At 36.0% G+C, this 18802-nt stretch overlaps 1 protein-coding gene and 1 long non-coding RNA gene across 2 annotated transcripts; both read right to left on the bottom strand.

Moving 5' to 3' along the window:
* Window positions 1–200: 200 nt before the first annotated feature.
* Window positions 201–1827, bottom strand: LOC133703371 (uncharacterized). Its single transcript, XR_009843874.1, has 2 exons — window positions 1330–1827; window positions 201–1217 (listed from the first exon to the last, which is right to left on the bottom strand). It is a non-coding gene; the product is annotated as an uncharacterized LOC133703371 (long non-coding RNA).
* Window positions 1828–10096: 8269 nt separating this feature from the next.
* On the bottom strand, window positions 10097–18486 carry LOC133702549 (equilibrative nucleotide transporter 3-like). Its single transcript, XM_062126852.1, has 9 exons — window positions 18146–18486; window positions 17942–18046; window positions 17646–17801; window positions 17411–17554; window positions 17216–17303; window positions 11136–11311; window positions 10840–11003; window positions 10327–10585; window positions 10097–10241 (listed from the first exon to the last, which is right to left on the bottom strand). Exons 1-9 carry the CDS (start codon window positions 18191–18193, stop codon window positions 10128–10130), a joined length of 1254 nt encoding a protein of 417 aa, XP_061982836.1. The 5' UTR covers window positions 18194–18486; the 3' UTR covers window positions 10097–10127.
* Window positions 18487–18802: the final 316 nt, after the last annotated feature.

Genomic DNA, 18802 nt, shown 5'->3' with positions numbered 1-18802 from the left:
CCACAAAATTCATCGTCTAAAACAAGTTCTAACAGCAAGCTTCAGATGGATGGATGTTTTCTGCATAATTTAGTTCAATTTTTAGTGTCCTGGGCTAGGAAGAGTGTCGTAGGTATTTATATTATATAAAATAAATATGTCTTCGAGATAGTTTTAAAATGAATTTTTAAACATCACAACAAGAAATAAAGAGAGACATGTTTTTTCGTCTTGAATATCTTTATTTTTTTTTTTATTTCGAAGCAGTAATTAAACGTTATTTTAGATTCTATCATGCTTAGAACTTACACGGGACCTAAAAATGGGTGAATGAAATGAAAAGATGTGGGATAAAGGCAGAGGTGCATTTGCTATGCCATGCTTGAAGCTTGTCCAGGCATCGAAAAACTGAACTGAAAATATGTAGAGATTTGACTTGTCTGGTACCACTGGGCCCTCGTATCTCTGATTCCAATGCTTCAAGATGCCTTTCAAGTTTCTAACAATACATGGGACAGTACAAGGATAGGGCACATGGTGGTTCTTCTGTGAGCCTCAAAAACTGTAGCAATCTTCTTGAAACTTTTTAAATGGGAATGGACAGAGAAAAAAAAAAGAAAAAGTTTCTCTAATTTATGTTAATTCTGATGAGCAGTAGGGCAGCTGACAGAGCAAAAAAGGTTAATCTAATTTGTGTTTATTCTGATGATCAGTGCGCCAGCACTGCATGATCAGCCTGGAAAATAAGCCTGCGACTGGTTTTGTGGCTCACTGGACCTGGGTTTGGGTTTTGGGTTCCTGGGAGTTGAACTGGATTCATTCAAAGAAAAGAAATGTTCAGAAAAAAGAGAGACTACAAACTAGTTGCCTAACTATGAACTGACTCTCAATGTAGTCCCCAACTATCAACTTTATCAATTGGGTCAGCAAAGTTATCATAAATTTCTCAATTGGGTCCCCCATTTAAAATCCTCCCACTTTTTCCTAAACAAAGGCCAAACTTTCCTCAATCCACACCTACACTTTGTGTCATATATGCAACTTACACATTTAACCATTAATAGACATTGAGAAAATTGATAGTTTGGGGACCTAGATGAGAATCAATAGATAGTTGGGGGACAAATATGAGGTTTGCACAAAAGATATATAAGAATATATAGCTGTGCATTTTATGGTGAAGGAGGCTGTGAATCATTGTCATTGGTGTAAATATACTTTACTTCACTCTCAAAGTGCTGCAAAAATAGCATGAATTCATTAGCCTGAAACTAGCAAATTAATCACAGACAAGGAATCCAAACTTGTTCAAAACAGAGGGAAGAGAATGCCTTTTCCATGATGATTCACCTTTTTACATATTTCGAAAGAAAATGAAACAAAGTTGGGCTACACAGGAACAGCTACAGCGCCCTGTAGACATGGATCACAAATAGTGAGCTCAACAGACCACGCAAATGCCTGTTTCGCACCCACTATTAGGATCCACAACGGCACTTTCCTTTGACATCCAACAAAAGTTTCTTCACAACCCCTTGATACATGCACGCAAAACCATGCCCGGAAGAGTTAGAAAAACATGATTGAATGCAGCGCTGGTGAAATGATGCCATGCCCCATAAAGGGCTGGTAACAGTTTAATAGCACAAAATGTAGGATTTCATCAACGCTGCACTCAATGATGGTTCTCCAATCCAGGAAGCCTCCCCTAGCTAGCTCACTTTCAAATGCAATAGATCTGCACATCTTGATGCATGCATAAATAGTAAGCATATAAAATGCAGTACATTTACACATTTCTGCTTGTACTACAATATATGCCAGCAAAGTTTTGATCCTAAATTAGTGTTCTCATGTTGAGTAAAAAAAAAATGGAGCGGTAAGATGAACGTGCTATCTCATGACATGTACTACTGCTTTGTACTGGGATATTGTAGTACATGGCCCACCTATCAACCTCCATGTGAGGTAGGAATTTTTTTTGGCCCAACAAGATTTGCCTATTTGGTCTTTTCATGATGTTGATCTCTTGATTGGTGTGTCAGAAGGTTAGATGCCTAATTTTTAAATGATGCTTGTTCTAAGTCAACTAATTTCCACATCTCAACTATATATTAGGAAGAATCTATAGAATATATTATCAAATAAAATAAATAAATAATTGCATTTGTGATCGTGATCTGTATTAAAAACTCATTGATTTATTTTCTGCAGAACATACCAATCTCTTTCTTGAAGGAAATGCGTTCTCTTTCTTTGGAGTTCTTTGAGGGGGAGTTACTTTTCTGCCAAAACTAGCATTTTGGGAGGAAATTTGTGGTTCTTGTAAGAAAATGAAAAAAAGAATTTCATGTCATTTCTTTTTTTGATTGAACATTACCATAGTTTAAGAAAATGAAAAGTACAGTTAGCCGATAACATATGAAGCATCATAGGACAAGAATGCCTGTCCTCGGCAAAGAATTACACAAATCAAACAGTATTTTCATTCTTCTTATCTTCTTCGCAAAACAATCTTACCATCTGCATTTTCATGTAAGATTTGCAAAATGGTATCAGGAGGAATGTGCCTCCAAATTATAGGCTTCTGCAACTGATAGCCTATTGGAGCCAATTTATCGGCAGCTAGCTCTTGTTGCCTTCTCTAAAAACATGGGTCGCAAGGCAATTTTTAAGCTCTGGGCTAATCAAGTTTATGCAGCTAACTTGTCTTTGTGCTTCCTTGCATCTAACTATTTTGCTTTTCAAAATAATATCCACTAAAGACTTTGAATCTCCTTCAAGCCATACGTTGCTCCAACCATTCTCTAACACCAACTCGAGGCCTCTTCGGAGAGCAGCTAATTCGGCAATCATGCTAGTAGTTCTGCCTATGGGCATAACCGAGTAAGAATTCAGCCTCATGGTTCCTGAAGACACCTCCAATGCTAGCTTTTCCAGCCGAGTCTTTGCAAGAGCCATCAAATTTTAATTTAGTCTAACCTATCCGAGGCTTCTCCCATGCCACTGGAATAGGATCTCTGTGCAAATTCCTGATGAAAATACGAACTGGGCTTTCTATTATTCTTCTTTGGCACCTCAAAATGTTTGTAAATGACAACATTGTTTACAACTCCAAGAAATTATGAAAAGTTTTTGATCCTTCTGAGGCTGCCTTTGCGCAGTAGCCATTCACCACTGGAAGTTTAGGGAAGACAAGTGCATAGAGAAGAAAGCACATAAACTCAAAGAAAGTGGCTATCGCCAAAAATAACACCGCAAGGACTGACTCGCAAATATCAGTCATCAGTATTTCTGTATTCTATTTATTTTGGTGAGCTATATATTCACCATATGAGAACGGTAAATGTTGAACATCCAACTTTTTTCAAAGATGATGAATTTGGTTGAACACTGAACCAATTACGAAAGATGAATGAATTTGGCTGAACACTGAATCTACGTTGGTGAGATGAATGACTTTGCCTAGAAAGATGAAGAGTTTTAGACCATGTATAAAGTCGCACGTGTGCAATGATCATCTGCTCTAAAAAATTTATATGTATAGTTTATTTGGCAAAATATAAAGAGACAAGGAATTTTTATTTTTTATCAGTAAAATATAAACTGGGAGTTGCCACTTAATATTCTGGTCATTAGGAACCCTAACTGATTTCGAAGATGGGGTACGGAGACTGGTTGTGTAAAGAGAAGGTATTAGCACTTCAAATACGCCCTACATAAGGTAAGTTGCATTGTTTTATTTTCTGATAAAATCTAAGGTCTTTTTATGATTTTTAATTGTTGGTAATGTCTGTCTAAGATTTAAGAAAAGCCCTCCTCTGTAAGGAGGTTCTTATATTAATGGTGTAAAACCTAACTGTTCTATGTTGTCAAAACAAAACCTTTTTAATATCGGGAATATATTTTACGTATAAATTCGTAATTTCTGATATTAAAACCAAACAAAAATATTTTTTTGATGTTTTTGAAATTTTGGCCAATGTTCTCTTGACTTTAATAAACTAGTTATTAAAGTCAAAATACATGCTAAAACATTGTTTTTTAGTGTATGAAAAAAAAAACACATGAGATGATTTTTTAGCTTTGAGACACTTGGTCGTATGCACAAAAATATTTTTTCTTTGTTTATATATATTTTTTGGTTGACGAAAACCGGGTATTTTAATACCCGATTTGTATTGTTCCGGTGTATTTAATTGGAATGAGCCGACACGGCCCAACATAAAAAAATGAAATGGGCCAACACCGGCCCAACATAAAACGAATGGGTCAGCACCGGTCCATAATGCAAAATGGACCAATACTGGCCCAAAAAATTATAATTGGCTGGTAATTGTGCACAACATAGTAACTAGCCAATTATTTATTTGCTGCAGAACGTGAATTGCTCACGTTTTGCATGCAAATGAAAGGAAAATAGAAGACGGAGCAGAGAAGGAGAGAAGCAGTACCTGGCGTGAAAAGGCTTGGCTGTTGTCATCTACGGTGGCTGGACCCGGTGGCGCTACTTCTTTTCTCCTCTGCTTCTCCCCTGCTTCACTTCTTCGTCTGTCTTCTTCGTTTCTATCCCTTCCCTCTTTGCTTTTTTTTTTTACATTCATCCCTCCTGCTCTCCTTCTTTCTTTTTTTCTCTCAGTTTTTTCTTGCTCTCTCTCTCTTACTCTTTTTTTTTTCCCTTTCATTATCTCCCTTTTCTCTTTATTTTTTCGTCACCTCTGTCTCCTTTCTCCCCTGTATTAGAGGGGAGAAAAGGAGACCTACACCCCTGCCCAGTCAATGGCGCAGGAGTGTAGGGTTGACAGGGCGGCCACTGTTCAGTTGCCCCTCTACCACCCTAGGGACACCTCTCCTCCCCTGAGGCTAACATGCGGAAAGTTGTGCAGTTGGAGGGGCCCTTGGTCAACATCTTTTTGGGTCATCGGGGGTAGGGAAGTCGGTGAGAAACATTTGAGAAAAGATTTTCTTCTTCCCCTGTTTCGCGCGCCCAGGGAAAGAAGAAAATCCACAGTGCCTTCAAAACGGCATCGTTTTGGCCTTTTTTTTATGAACAGTGTATTAAACGATGTCATTTTTTGGGAAAAACGTGCCATTTTATTTAAATGAAAACGGTGCCAAACTTATGTGAAAGTACAAATCAGTCCTTCATTTGTGATTTGTTCAATCGAGTCCTCAATTGCAATTTTAATTTTAAAAATCAATTCAATTACATCCCTGCCAAATTCAATCGCCAGCCTTGAAGTTGGCTATCTTTTCCAAATTGATCCTTGGTCTCGAATTAGTGCAATTTGATCCTCAATTGAGCAATAAACTTCTAATTCCTTCAATTTGACCTCTGATCCGGTTTTAATTACAGCCCCTTTATTTACGTGCCTTTTCCAGTTTGGTCATTGGTTTCAGATTTCTTCAATTAAGTCCCTATTTGGCCATCAAACTTCAATATTTATGCAATTAAGCCCCTAATTTGATCAAATTAACTCTAAAAAATTATAATTTGACCAAAAACTTTAATTTCTTCCAATTAAAGCCCAAATTAACTCCAAAATCAATTTTTTTTGCAATCAAAACCTCCATAAATTCAATTAAACCTTCAATAACATTTAATTGAGTCCATAAACATCTGATTTTGGACTTTTTTTTTTCTCAAATTGAATTTTCTTTGTCAACAGGGCTCTCATCAGTTAAGAAAATACTGTTAAATTTCAAACTTTGTATTTTTGAACCTCCTCAATCAATTTTTGACCATTTTTTTGAGCGTTCTAACATCCTTTTTTCACTGTTATTATTTTTTTAGGTTTTTTTCGAACATATATTTTTGATTTTTTTATATTTTCTCCTTTTTTGTGTAGGGATAAAAAATGGGTTACAACACATAAATTAGTTTTTAATTACTAAATGTTTTCTCAGTATGTGTAATGAGATTGAAATAGTGAACATAATTTGATGAATAAGAGAATTGCCATACTCAACATATCTCTCCCTTTTTTTGAATGAGTTAGAAGCTTGAACAATTGATTGTTTTTCAACTCTAACAGTAAACTTATTATCATCATACTGGTTAAAGAAATCATCACATACTAACTCCCTTGCGAAAACCAACTCTAACAGTAAACTTATTATCATCAAACCTGGTTGAAGAACAGCGAAGCAGAGGAATTGATAAATCATGATGGGTTTTTTAGCTTGTGTTTTCAGGAATTTGTTATGTGTGCCAACGCTGTGATTAGTGAATCTTCTTAACAAGAAAGAGCATTCAACAAGCTAAGATACTTGTTTTACAACAAAAAGATTCTTTAAGATTTGAATTAACATCAAAGAAACATGCAAATATCGGATATGAGCATCAGAGTACTAGCAGAAACATAGTAATAAAACCAGGCCTGCCACAATGAGTCAACTTGGTGACTTGCTGACTTGCTGACTCAGAATCTGGTTCGAGCTGGTTTTCGTGCAAACAATTTTTCTCACTATAACAACATCGTTTCAAATAGAGGAAAAGGCTTAACACAATTATTTTTGCCTATAAGCCACAGCCAATCAAGGACAACCCCTGAAAATATTCCAGAAATAAGCACAGCACAAGCAAATTGCCCAAACGCATTCTGTTCAGGCCCCTGCAAAAATCAACCATTTTTCATGAAGTGCCGTAAGAAAACATTTGTTGCATGGTAACATGCAGATGGGCTAGCCTTATAATCTTCTGGGCTCCTCTGTCAGGACACAAACTGAAAGATAAGCATTTGTTAATCCCTGGAAAGATGTTAGCATAACCATCCATCTCTGGTCACCATATTTTGCTGCGAAGAAGAAAGCAGGAACGAGGAGTAAAACTAGAAAGACTAGCAATCATGAGGCCCTTTCTAGACTCCAATTTCAAGCACTCCACAAGGGGAATATATCTTGATTTAACAGAGCAAGAGAATACCTGAAAAATCAACAATCTTGAGAACTTAATTCTAGACCATGCCGAAAATCCTAATAAATTATTTATGAATTTTGGACAAACACGCAGAATTTTGCCTCGAATGCTAGAGAAAGAAAACCATTTGCTTAGATGAACGATCCATTCCGCTTGGCCACTACCACCATTGTTTTGATTAGCCTTTGCTTGACTTGTATAGCTAGTAACAGCAGCGATGTCCATTCTCCTACAGCGTCAGTCTTGCTTGCAAGCAGTTATCGATTAACAGTCCTTTATGAACCCATCTGAAGAGGTCCTATTGAAGGCATGCCAATTGTTTGGAAACAAACAATTAATTCAACCAGTTTTAAGGTCTCAGATTATAGTCTGTCTGTTCTAATTACAAATTAAAAGTAAAGAATGAAATAAATTAACTCAAACCAGTTTTAAGGTCTCAGATTAGGAACTTTACAGGTGTATGAAGAGAAACAAAAGGAATATGAGTGCATGATTATGTATCATTCTGTCTTGTCTTCTCGGAACAACATCCTAATGCTGTCTAGGACACAGCTTCCAGATTATATGTGGAGTCTTGATGAAAAGAGTATCATTCCATGCATGTCTATGCTTTCTGCATTACAATGCATGGAGAGACCATACTGCGTGCGCCCAGGACCCATATAGCCTTTAAACCAAAGCCCGAACTTCAATTCTATGCCTGTGACAAAAAAACCTAGAGGCCCAAAACCAGAAAATTGGAGGGTTTTTTTTTTTTTTTTTTTTTTTTTTTTTTTTTTTTTGGGATTGGTGTAGGAAATGGGAGAGTTTTTGAGTTGATAAATCATCTACGGCCACAAGTGACACATTAAAGTTTGCTTAGCATTACTTCTAAAAAATATTTCTTAGTTTAAAAATTGTTTTTCTATGATAAAAATAAGTTAAAATGATTGTTTTTTTAAAAAAATGAAATGTGTTGTAAAAAGTGATTCAAAATAACTTCTTGAAGATTTTGCATAAGTTAGGATATATAATTTAAAAGTTGAGAATTTTAACTTTTAATTAAATAAAAAATTTGATTCATTTTATAATAAATCTTTTATTTAAGTAAAAAATTAAAAAAAAAACTTGAATCAATTTGTAAAAGTTGTATTCATCAGAATCATAAGAAATTAATAATATTTAAAAAATATAATGTTATTTTCTAGATTATAGTGTGATATCTGCTAAATAATGAAAAAATATTGCTTCTCGTAAAATAGACAAAATACCTTCGTTTTTTCCCTTATTTTTAGAATGTAAAATACACCAATAATAATAATAAAAAAAATACAATGTGCTCATAATTTCATAGTTGTGCTTGGTATTTAGTGAAGATGTGATTCAATTCTAACATGTTATAAGCTGAAACATGCCCGGATCTAAAATATGCTCTTTAGATTCCTTTTGACAAATTAAAATCATCCTAACCAGTAAGGTTTTCAGCAGGTGACTTTGTAGCTGTGAAAATTGAGGAATGACTTAGTAATGAATGATTTATTAGTGAATATATCCCTCGATTATATAAAATATTGATTTATTAGTGAATATATCCCTCGATTATATAAAATATTGATTTATTCATGTAAAATATATTTATTATTAATAATTTTTTTAATATTTGATTAATAAATATTTTAAAGTAGAGATAAAGTTCATGAGACAAAAATACTTTGCAGATAAAATCATAAAGTTGTTATAATTATAAGATTCCTATTATATTAAAATATTATTTTTAAATATTCTTGATCAATATCATATTAAATTGAACATTTATTAAATTTGTTGAGACTAATATAAATTATGTTATTTCTTTTATGAAAGAAAGTAGTCGCTATTATAAACTGAGGTATGATAGATTTCTAAAACTAATATGCAAGTGCTTGTCAGATGACATATACACCGAACTGACCCATAATAGAATTTCATATGGAGAGATAACCTATGCCTATAAAAAGATTCGCGTGATAATCATATAAGTGATCATTAAACTTAAGATCATTAAGTTATCTTATATAAAAAGTGTTATGCTTTGATTCTGACTACATGTTGACCTAGTAAATGGTAACAAACAAGCATATATTAAGTATAACATAAATTATATAAAGGTATTTGAGTAATCAAAAGAAGATTCCTTGCGTGAATTTGAAAAATAATGTTCCATCCGTTTTCAAATAATATTGTGAAATCATTGGCCAAGATGGAATGATACTTGAAAAAAATTTTAAATTTTATTTAAAAAATCAATGATTATAGTATGAGAATTAAGATAATTTAACAAAACAGACATACTCAATGCTATAATGTTTAAATTAGAATGTTCTTAATGAATGGATATAATTACATCAGAAAACTAGTTATTGAAAAGTTAAGTCAAACCACTTATGATTTTTTTAATATTTAGGGGATCATAACAAATTTCTAGATATTGTACTTGATTCTCAAATATAAATGAATCAATTGTTGAAATGATAATATATTAAATTGTTTAATTTAATTAATCCTATTTTATTTAGGATTATAATTTATATTTAGACCAACTTATTAGGGAATCTAATAGGTCACACATATAAGAACCATTGGTTAAAAATTAAAATAAGATAATTAATTAAGTACAACTTTATTATAAATAAGTTTTGTAAATTTAGGACTATAATGTAATTAATACAATGGATTACAATTTTAAACCTAAAAAAATCAAGTTGATACTTAATTGAATAAATTTCTAAATCTTATCTTGAGATAATATATGTGATATATATTATTCAGGGGACAAATTGATATTGTACTATTTATAGAATTTTTAGATTTTCTTTCATGCCTTTTATTTCCTAAAAAGAATAGAATGCAATACATAAACACTTAAACACACAAAAAAAAAACCAACCATTCTAAGGTATAACAATCATTGTCTTAAGGGTCTAGAAAATTTTTTAATGGTGGTTCATATGGATTATCATTAGATGTTAGACACTTAGATAATTTATAGTTTGCGAGAACTTAGTCTTGTAGCAAATATTCAAAGCCGAAAAAAAATAATTTTATCGGATAAATCCTAAACTCTAGATCTAACTAATAGGATATTTAGAGCTCCCAATTTTTTTTTAAAATTTATTATTTTCACTATTTATATATATGTTTTGAAAAATCCAACATATAATTAATGAAAGAGGACCAACTTTGTTTATCAGTTGCAGGCAGATTTAGCACTCTAGAAGGCCTTCTTTTTGCCTATGAGCCAAAGCCAATCAAGGGCTGCCCCTGAAAATATGCCACCTAATAAGAACAGCACAAGCAAATTTCCCAACGCATTTGCTTCAGGCCCCTACAAAACGAAAACCATAAAAAAAATGTCATGTGTGACCACACCAAAATATTACATTTGTAACATCAAAGTATTGGTGACTAACCTTGTAACCTCTTGGTGCAATTGTAAGAACACAGACAGTGAGATAGCCATTGGTCAGTCCCAAGAAAGAAACGAGAAAGATCATCCATCCTTGATCACCGTATTTTGCAGTGAAGTAGAATGCAGGAATGAGTAGAAAACGAGAGAGTACTGCAACCAGGAGGCCGTTCCTAGACTCCAATTTCAAACATGGAACAAGAGGAATGTATCTTGATATAAGATCCAACACATTGTACATTGCAATCAGAACAAGAGGGTACCTGGAACATCACCAGTCACTGGACTTAAGAAGTTCTAGTCCAAATCACGAATTTTCTAGCATAACATGATCAAAACTTGGACATGTAAAGGTCTTAATTTCAATGCCCGAGATAAATAAGAAAATTCAGAAAGGAAATTGAAATTGCAGAGGAGAAGAGAAATATCATCCTCTTCTTGTGCAGCCTCACTTCAAATGCTACAGATTAATCAGTCCTCAAGTACAATGAATGTTGCATCATGAATGAGCACATACCATTTGTTGCCCAACTTGTGTTTACCAGTATTTTCAAATACGAATCCTGGGAATATTGACAATGTCAACACGTATATCAGATACAGGTCAAGTGCATAATCTATATTCTGGAAGATTAGTTGTTTGTTGCTCAATCGCTCCCGAGGTTTGGCAACATCAGCAGCCTGCAAGAATCCAGATTTTAGTGAGGGTACAGAACTATAACATTTCGTTGAGCATCCAACATGAGAAATAAATGGTCATCCTATGAAATGCAAATAAACCAACAAGGAAAGATTAAAGACAAGTAGCAATACTTCTTGGTTTGCTAGTGTTTGGATGCCAGCAGCAGCAAGATCAGCTGAAACAGTCTTTGATCCTTCTGCGGCTGCCTTTGAGCGGCAGTATTTCACTATTGGCAGTTTAGGAAAGAGATATGCATACAGCAGAACACACAGGAATTCCAAGAAAGTGGAGATTCCTAGAAATAGCACTGCAAACATTGGAAATCAAGTAATACTCATAAATCAAATCTGCAGCACAAAATGACAAGCCTTATGAAAAAAATCTGAAGTTGTTTGACAAAATTACTTTTGTTCGGCCGATGACCTACTTCTGTATTCTCTTCTTACTTTTCTGCTAAAGCCTGAAGGCATAGCTCTATGTCCGTGAATTACAAACTAATCACCATGGGACTATTAACTATTAACTGCAACAACACACCTGCTCTGCAGCAGCAGCAGGAGACAGCAGCAGCAGCACCACAGGATCCTCACCCTCGTCAGCAACCATTCTGAATTAACACCTCCAACTGCTACTATTCAGAATGGTAATTAACCATACGTGGAAATCATAGGAATCAACAGCTACCTCAACCAACGGCTACTTCTCAAAGAAGGAAACTACAACCATGACAGATCTTTCATAGAAGGAAACTACAGCTACCTCATATCAGAAACAAATCAATATATATAAATAAGGAATATTGTATTCATAGAAAGAAATAAGTGATGAAGTTAATTACTACTCTATATATAAAGAGTATCCTGTACAAATTAAATTTAGTGCTCACGTTTGTATTCTTGACAGTAAATGCAGTAAATTCATATTCTTCATCTACTAAGTTCCCTTGGTCAGCTTTCTTCTCTTGGTATCAGAGCGTGAGTGAGCACACACATATCAAACACAATTACATATTTCACAATGACTTCGTTGTCTCTCAATGTTGGCAACTTTATTACACTCAAACTTAACCAAACAAACTACCCATTATGGAGAGAACAAGCTCTGGCTCTTGCAGAAAGTCAGGAGCTAGTTGAGCATCTCACCAATGAAGATCTTGCACCAACAAAATACAACATACAAGATTCAATCAATAACCTGCACACAGAAAATACAGCACCAGTCCTAACAGAAGCTTTCATCACTTGGAGAAAATCTGACCGACTCCTTAGAGGTTGGATTATTGCAACCTTGTCTGAAGATGCACTTAGTCTTGTTGTTGGACTAGAAACAACATCTGCTGTTTGGGAAGCACTGAAGAATGCATATGCTAAGGATTCACAAGAACGTGAATTTACACTTCGTCAGCAGGTTACCTACTTCCGTAAACATGAAAATCAATCCATGGAAGAGCATATCCGCACCTTTAAAAGCTTGTGTGACAGCCTTGCAGCAATTGGAAAACCAGTTTCAGACAATGAAAAGGTTTTTTGTCTTCTCACCAGCCTTGGTCCACAATATGAAAACTTCACAACAACCATGTTGAAGCCTCCAAGACCATCCTATTCAGAGCTGGTTTCACAGCTTCAAAATTTTGATCAATGCCGAACTTGGTTTTCCTCTCATACAGATATAACAAACACACAGTTTCCACAACAACTTGTGTTTTATGGACAACAACAGCAACGCCATCAGCAGAGAACACAGCAACCTTACTCAGCACGCAACACATATCAGTTCACATCTAATGGCAGAGGATTTCAAGCCCAGCAATCCAGAGATCAAAACAGAAGGTATTTTAATCCCACTCAACAACCCACTCAACAACGCCGACCTCCACCACCAAGAGAACGCCGCATGACTCAAACAGAACAAGATTTGTATCGTGAAGACAAATGCCAATATTGTGGCACAACGAGTCACATTGCTAAAATATGCTGGTGGATACCTAAACAAAATACTACTCAGGACACTGCAATCCCACAAGCACTAGCAGCCCTTACGCTAGACAACACTGTGGTTGACACGGAATGGACATCAGACACTAGTGCATCGAATCACATGACAAGTCAGCCATGTATGTTAACTGATGTTCGTAAGTATTTTGGAACTGATTCTGTTGTTATTGGAAATGGATCGTCTCTACCGATTGTTGGTATTACCTATTAATGATGTTCTTCTTGTTCCTGAATTAACTAAAAATTTATTTTCAGTAAGTCAGCTTACCAAACAATTTCCTGTGAACTGTGAGTTTTCTGACGTTGATTTTTGTGTTAAGGAACGAAAAACAGGACAACCTCTTATCACAGGTAGACGTAAGGGTGATCTTTATGTCTTGCACAACTCGCTAGAATTACATTTTTCTTATCGTTTTAAAACTGGATCAGCAACAGTTTGGCATCAACGCCTAGGACATCCTCAAGTTTCTGCAGTGCAGCTATTAAAAAATAAAGGATTGATTGACGTCACAGGAGCTATGAAGACTGAGCACCTTTGTGATAGTTGTCAATTAGGAAAACTTAGCAAATTATCTTTTTTGCATTTTGAACATTCAAGTACTGATGTTTTTGAAAAAATACATTGTGATTTATGGGGACTTGCCCCTGTTTTATCTATTGGAAAATTCAAATATTATGCTTGACTAGTAGATGATTTCTCTAAATATACATGGATAATTCTTCTTCATAACAAATCTGATTTTCTAACAGTGTTTATATCATTTGAAAAGTATGTTAGTAGGCAATTCAATAAACAGATCAAAGTCTTTCACTCATATGGAGGAGGAGAATTTATTAACTCAAAATTATCAAGTCATTTTCGCTCCATAGGAATTGTTCACCATGTATCTTGTCCTTACACTCCTGAACAAACAGGTATGGTTGAAAGGCGACACAGAATTATAAGAGAACTAGGTATGACAATGTTATTCCATAGTAGTACTCCTTTATTTTTATGGGTTGAAGCTTTCACAACTGTTGTTTATCTCATTAATAGACTGCACTCTTCTGCTCTTAACTCTGACGCTCCATACTTCCGCTTACATGGTAACCACCCTATTTATTCATCTCTTCGTATTTTTAGCTCCCGATGTTTCCCTTACACTTGGGACACAAGATGAAATAAATTTGATCCAAAAAGTGTTCCATGTATTTTTGTAGGATATAGTGATCAACACAAGGGATATAAATGCTTTCATCCAACAAGCAAAAATTTTTTTGTCTCACGACATGTGGTTTTTAGTGAATCTATCCTTCCGTATAAACAAACTAATATCACCACAAATATTGATCACTCTAATCATGTTATTAGCATATTTGATTCTTGGCTAACTATCCCTGCTTCACGTTCTCCTGCAGATATCTCTGAAACACCAGTGCAGCAGCTCACTGCCCATACCCCTGCTTCCTACTATGACCTCAGATACACCAGCGTGCTTTACAAATATTTCTCCAGCTGATGTTGCTCTGCAAATCCATGATGACAGTACTCCAGCCCGCCACCAGCTTCAACAGCAGTATGACACTTCAATTACTCAGCTGGAGACATTCCAGCAGGAGACAGTGCACACTTCTTCACCTGATATCACTAACTCTGCGGCTGTGCAATCCCTTTATGATCTCTCTAATTCTGGTTCTCCCACTGATCCATATATAGAACCCTCTTCCTCACTACAACACCATAGTCTAGAGAATGATATTCAGCAGGTGGCAGCTCCCACTCAGTAGGAGATTGCCCACAATCTTTGCCCTGATATTTCCCAGCAACCACTCTCTGAGAACTTAACTACTCTGCAGCAGCAAGACCACCCAAATTCAGCTCCTCACTCTATGGTTACTCGTTCACAACGTGCGCTACACCAAGCTGCACAACCTCCCTGTAGTGATGCCTCCGCAGACGAGTTTGTTCCCAATTCCTCTACTTTAGCTCTTCGCACCATGACCACTCGGTCCCAGCATGGCATCATAAAACCAAATCCCAAGTATGCATTAACATCTGTCATCTCTGCTGGAATACCACATGAACCGCGATCTGTGCGAGCTGCACTAGCTCATCCAGGATGGAAAGCAGCAATGGAGGATGAACTTACATCTTTACACCAAAATCAGACATGGAAATTGGTACCTCATACCACCGATATGCATATCATAGGTTCCAAATGGGTGTTTAAAACCAAACTCAAATCTGATGGCAGCTTGGAGCGTCTCATATCTCGTGTTGTTGCCAAAGGATACCACCAGATTGATGGCCTAGACTACACTGAAACATTCTCTCCCGTTGTAAAGCCTGGCACCATTCGACTAATTATCACTATAGCTCTTGTTCATCATTGGCCACTACGGCAGCTTGATGTAAAAAATGCGTTTCTGCATGGTTTGATTTCTGAAAATCTCTACATGGAACAGCCACCAGGACTGTCAGATCCTCAACGTCCACAGCATGTCTGCAAGCTCCAACGTGCCCTCTATGGCCTTAAACAAGCACCTCGTGCTTGGTTTGATCGTTTTAGTTCCTTTCTCCTCAAATACAGTTTCCTTTGCAGCTTGGCAGATCCTTCTCTATTTACTTTTCATTCTGATCATGGTTCTCTTATTCTCCTACTTTATGTTGATGATATACTTCTTACAGGAGCTATAGATACACTTGTTGCAGACTTCATTACTCTACTCAGTCAAGAATTTGCCATGAAGGACTTAGGCCCTGCTCATCATTTTCTTGGCATAGAAATTTCACCCACGCCAAATGGACTTCACTTATCACAATCACATTATGCCTTTACAATTCTAGAACGTGCTGAAATGGTTGACTGTAAACCCATGACTACACCACTTGAAGCACGAACTAAAGCCTCCTCTAATGCTCCTCCTTTAGCGGATGTCAGTTTCTTCCGGGGGCTTGTTGGCTCCCTCCAGTATCTCACCCTTACTTGACCAGATCTCTCTTTTAGTGTTAATTATGTCTCTCAATTCATGCATGCTCCTACAACTGTTCACTTAAAAATGGTCCGCCGTATCTTACGATATGTCAAAGGTACTATTAATAATGGTCTGCACTTCACTTCTAATACTAATCTTAATTTCTCTGCTTTTTCAGATGCTGATTGGGCTGGCTGTCTTACTAGACGACGTTCTACCACTGGCTACTGTATCTTCCTTGGATGTAATCTCATCTCCTGGTGTGCCAAGAAACAACATACTATTTCGCGCTCTAGCACTGAAGCTGAATATCGTGCTATGGCCAACACGGCTGCAGAACTTACCTGGTTGACCTACATCCTTCATGATTTACACATTCCCTTGCTATCTCCGCCGATGCTCTATTGTGATAATCTCAGTGCGCTCCATATGACGGTCAATCCTGTTTTCCATGCTCGCAGCAAGCATATTAAACTTGATTATCATTTTATACGCGAACGCGTAGTTCTTGGGAAACTTGTTACACATCATATTCCCACTACACATCAGATTGCTGATCTGTTTACTAAGCCGGTGTCCAAAGCTACTCTTCTTCGTTTTCAGCGCAAACTTTGCCTCCAACCTCGGCAACGTTTGAGGGAGGGTATTAACAGCAACAACACACCTGCTCTGCAGCAGCAGCAGGAGACAGCAGCAGCAGCACCACAGGATCCTCACCCTCGTCAACAACCATTCTGAATTAACACCTCCAACGGCTACTATTCAGAATGGTAATTAACCATACATGGAAATCATAGGAATCAACAGCTACCTCAACTAACGGCTACTTCTCAAAGAAGGAAACTACAACCATGGCAGATCTTTCATAGAAGGAAACTACAGCTACCTCATATCAGAAACAAATCAATATATATAAATAAGGAATATTGTATTCATAGAAAGAAATAAGTGATGAAGTTAATTACTACTCTATATATAAAGAGTATCCTGTACAAATTAGATTTAGTGCTCACGTTTGTATTCTTGACAGTAAATGCAGTAAATTCATATTCTTCATCTATTGCGTTCCCTTGTTCAGCTTTCCTCTCTTTAACCACAATATCATATGATGAGAAGGGTCAATCTTTTTCTCAAACTGGTCAATATGACCTGCTTAAGTGTCGAACAACAATTCCAACTGGTCAATAAAAGAATTAGCTGTTAAAGATACAAAATTCTCATTTTCTTAAAGAAAAGTGACATACTAACTCCCTTGCGAGGACCATCTTTAGATTTATCAAACGCTGCTTTTGTGATCAATCTCAGAGCTGAGGTCAGGGCTCCTGATGCAGCCAACCCAGCAAAGAAAGACTGCAGGAAAAGAAATCGAAGGTGTGTTGAGATGGCAAGTTTTTTTCGAAATGCCAGGAAATAAAGACTTTGAAGAACATTTGAAAAGGAATTCCAAGGAGTGTAACCTGCATGAACTCAGGACACATGAAAGCCATGTCTCCAAACATTCCACCTTGAACATGGGCATCTGCGACTCCGAAAGCAGCAACAATTGCACATATGCCAATAAAAGGTCCAATTCCTCCTCCTCCTGATGTAGCTAAATCCACCTGTCACAATTATCAGAAGCAATCAGTCATGTATAAAACTGATAATAAGGAAATCAAACAATAATGGTTTGGAGTTGTTCAAGTTACTTACAACCATAAGCATAAGAGTACTTGCAGCAAAGAGAATGTATCCAGCTACGTTCCGCTTTCTAGTATTGATCTTTGCCTCATTATAAGCTAGTATTGCCATTGTTCCAAGTGCAAATGTTTGATAAACAAGAGTAAGTACCCTTGAAGGGTGGTATTTCTTCAAACAGAAAGAAAAGAATCATCAAAAGATAGTTTTGCAACTCCAGTTGAACAAATTACTTTACTTTCCTGAATGACTATTCAAAACCATAATTTTCAAAACACAAACAAAGTATATTTCCTTTACGAGCAACTTACTGGGAACAGACAATAGTAGTAATCTCCTATTGTCAGCATACTGCTCCATGAGACAAGAGAGCCAAGTCCAAGAAACCAACAAACTATAATTCCTTCATGTTTTCCCTGGTTATGACAGAAAATAGAGTCAGCATCATTTTAACTTCATTAATTGTAAGAAATTCAATATCCCATGAAAAAAAATATACATGTTGGAGTACAAACCCCAGGCCTTGTAGGAGTTGGAGCATGATTTCCATAAGCAATAGTCATGGCTAGCCCCTACAAGATTATAAGCCAAAGTTAGTATCATATTTCTTGTTAGCATGAAAGCATGACTAAACAAAAATTACCAATCTGGAACCTTAACGGAAGAACAATAAAAAGTGGTGTCACTGGTGATTTTGAATCTGGAATCCTAGTAGCCGAAGTTAATTCAAGAAACCACTCTGAATGCATGGCTGCATGGAAGATCTATACATAATTTATAGTACCAATAAAAGTTATCTTATCAAGATTAGCACATAAAAGAAGTGATGGGTTCAACTTTTTTTTCTTTTATCCATTGTTGTAATTAAATCAAGCCTAACTAGCAGCTTACCTAAAAACATTTTAACTTATAGTTGGGTTTTTAGTTAAATCAAATAATATATTAACATGAATAAACTCATACTAGATTTTTAGTGATTCAATTGATTTGATTAAATCTAGCTAGGTTAACACAAAAAAATATAAAAGAAACGTCGTTAATTTTGCGAGTCAACCTAATAATCTAGTGACCTAAGACTTTTTTTTAAGTCGGTCTTCAAGTCGAGTTTGTATTATGGCTGCGAAACAATCTCCTGTTGGATTGCAAAGTTTATAGATCACTACTAAAAACAG

The sequence above is a fragment of the Populus nigra genome, chromosome 9 (assembly GCF_951802175.1).
Source record: "Populus nigra chromosome 9, ddPopNigr1.1, whole genome shotgun sequence".
NCBI lineage: Eukaryota > Viridiplantae > Streptophyta > Magnoliopsida > Malpighiales > Salicaceae > Populus > Populus nigra.
This window is presented reverse-complemented; position numbering and strand designations above follow the sequence as displayed.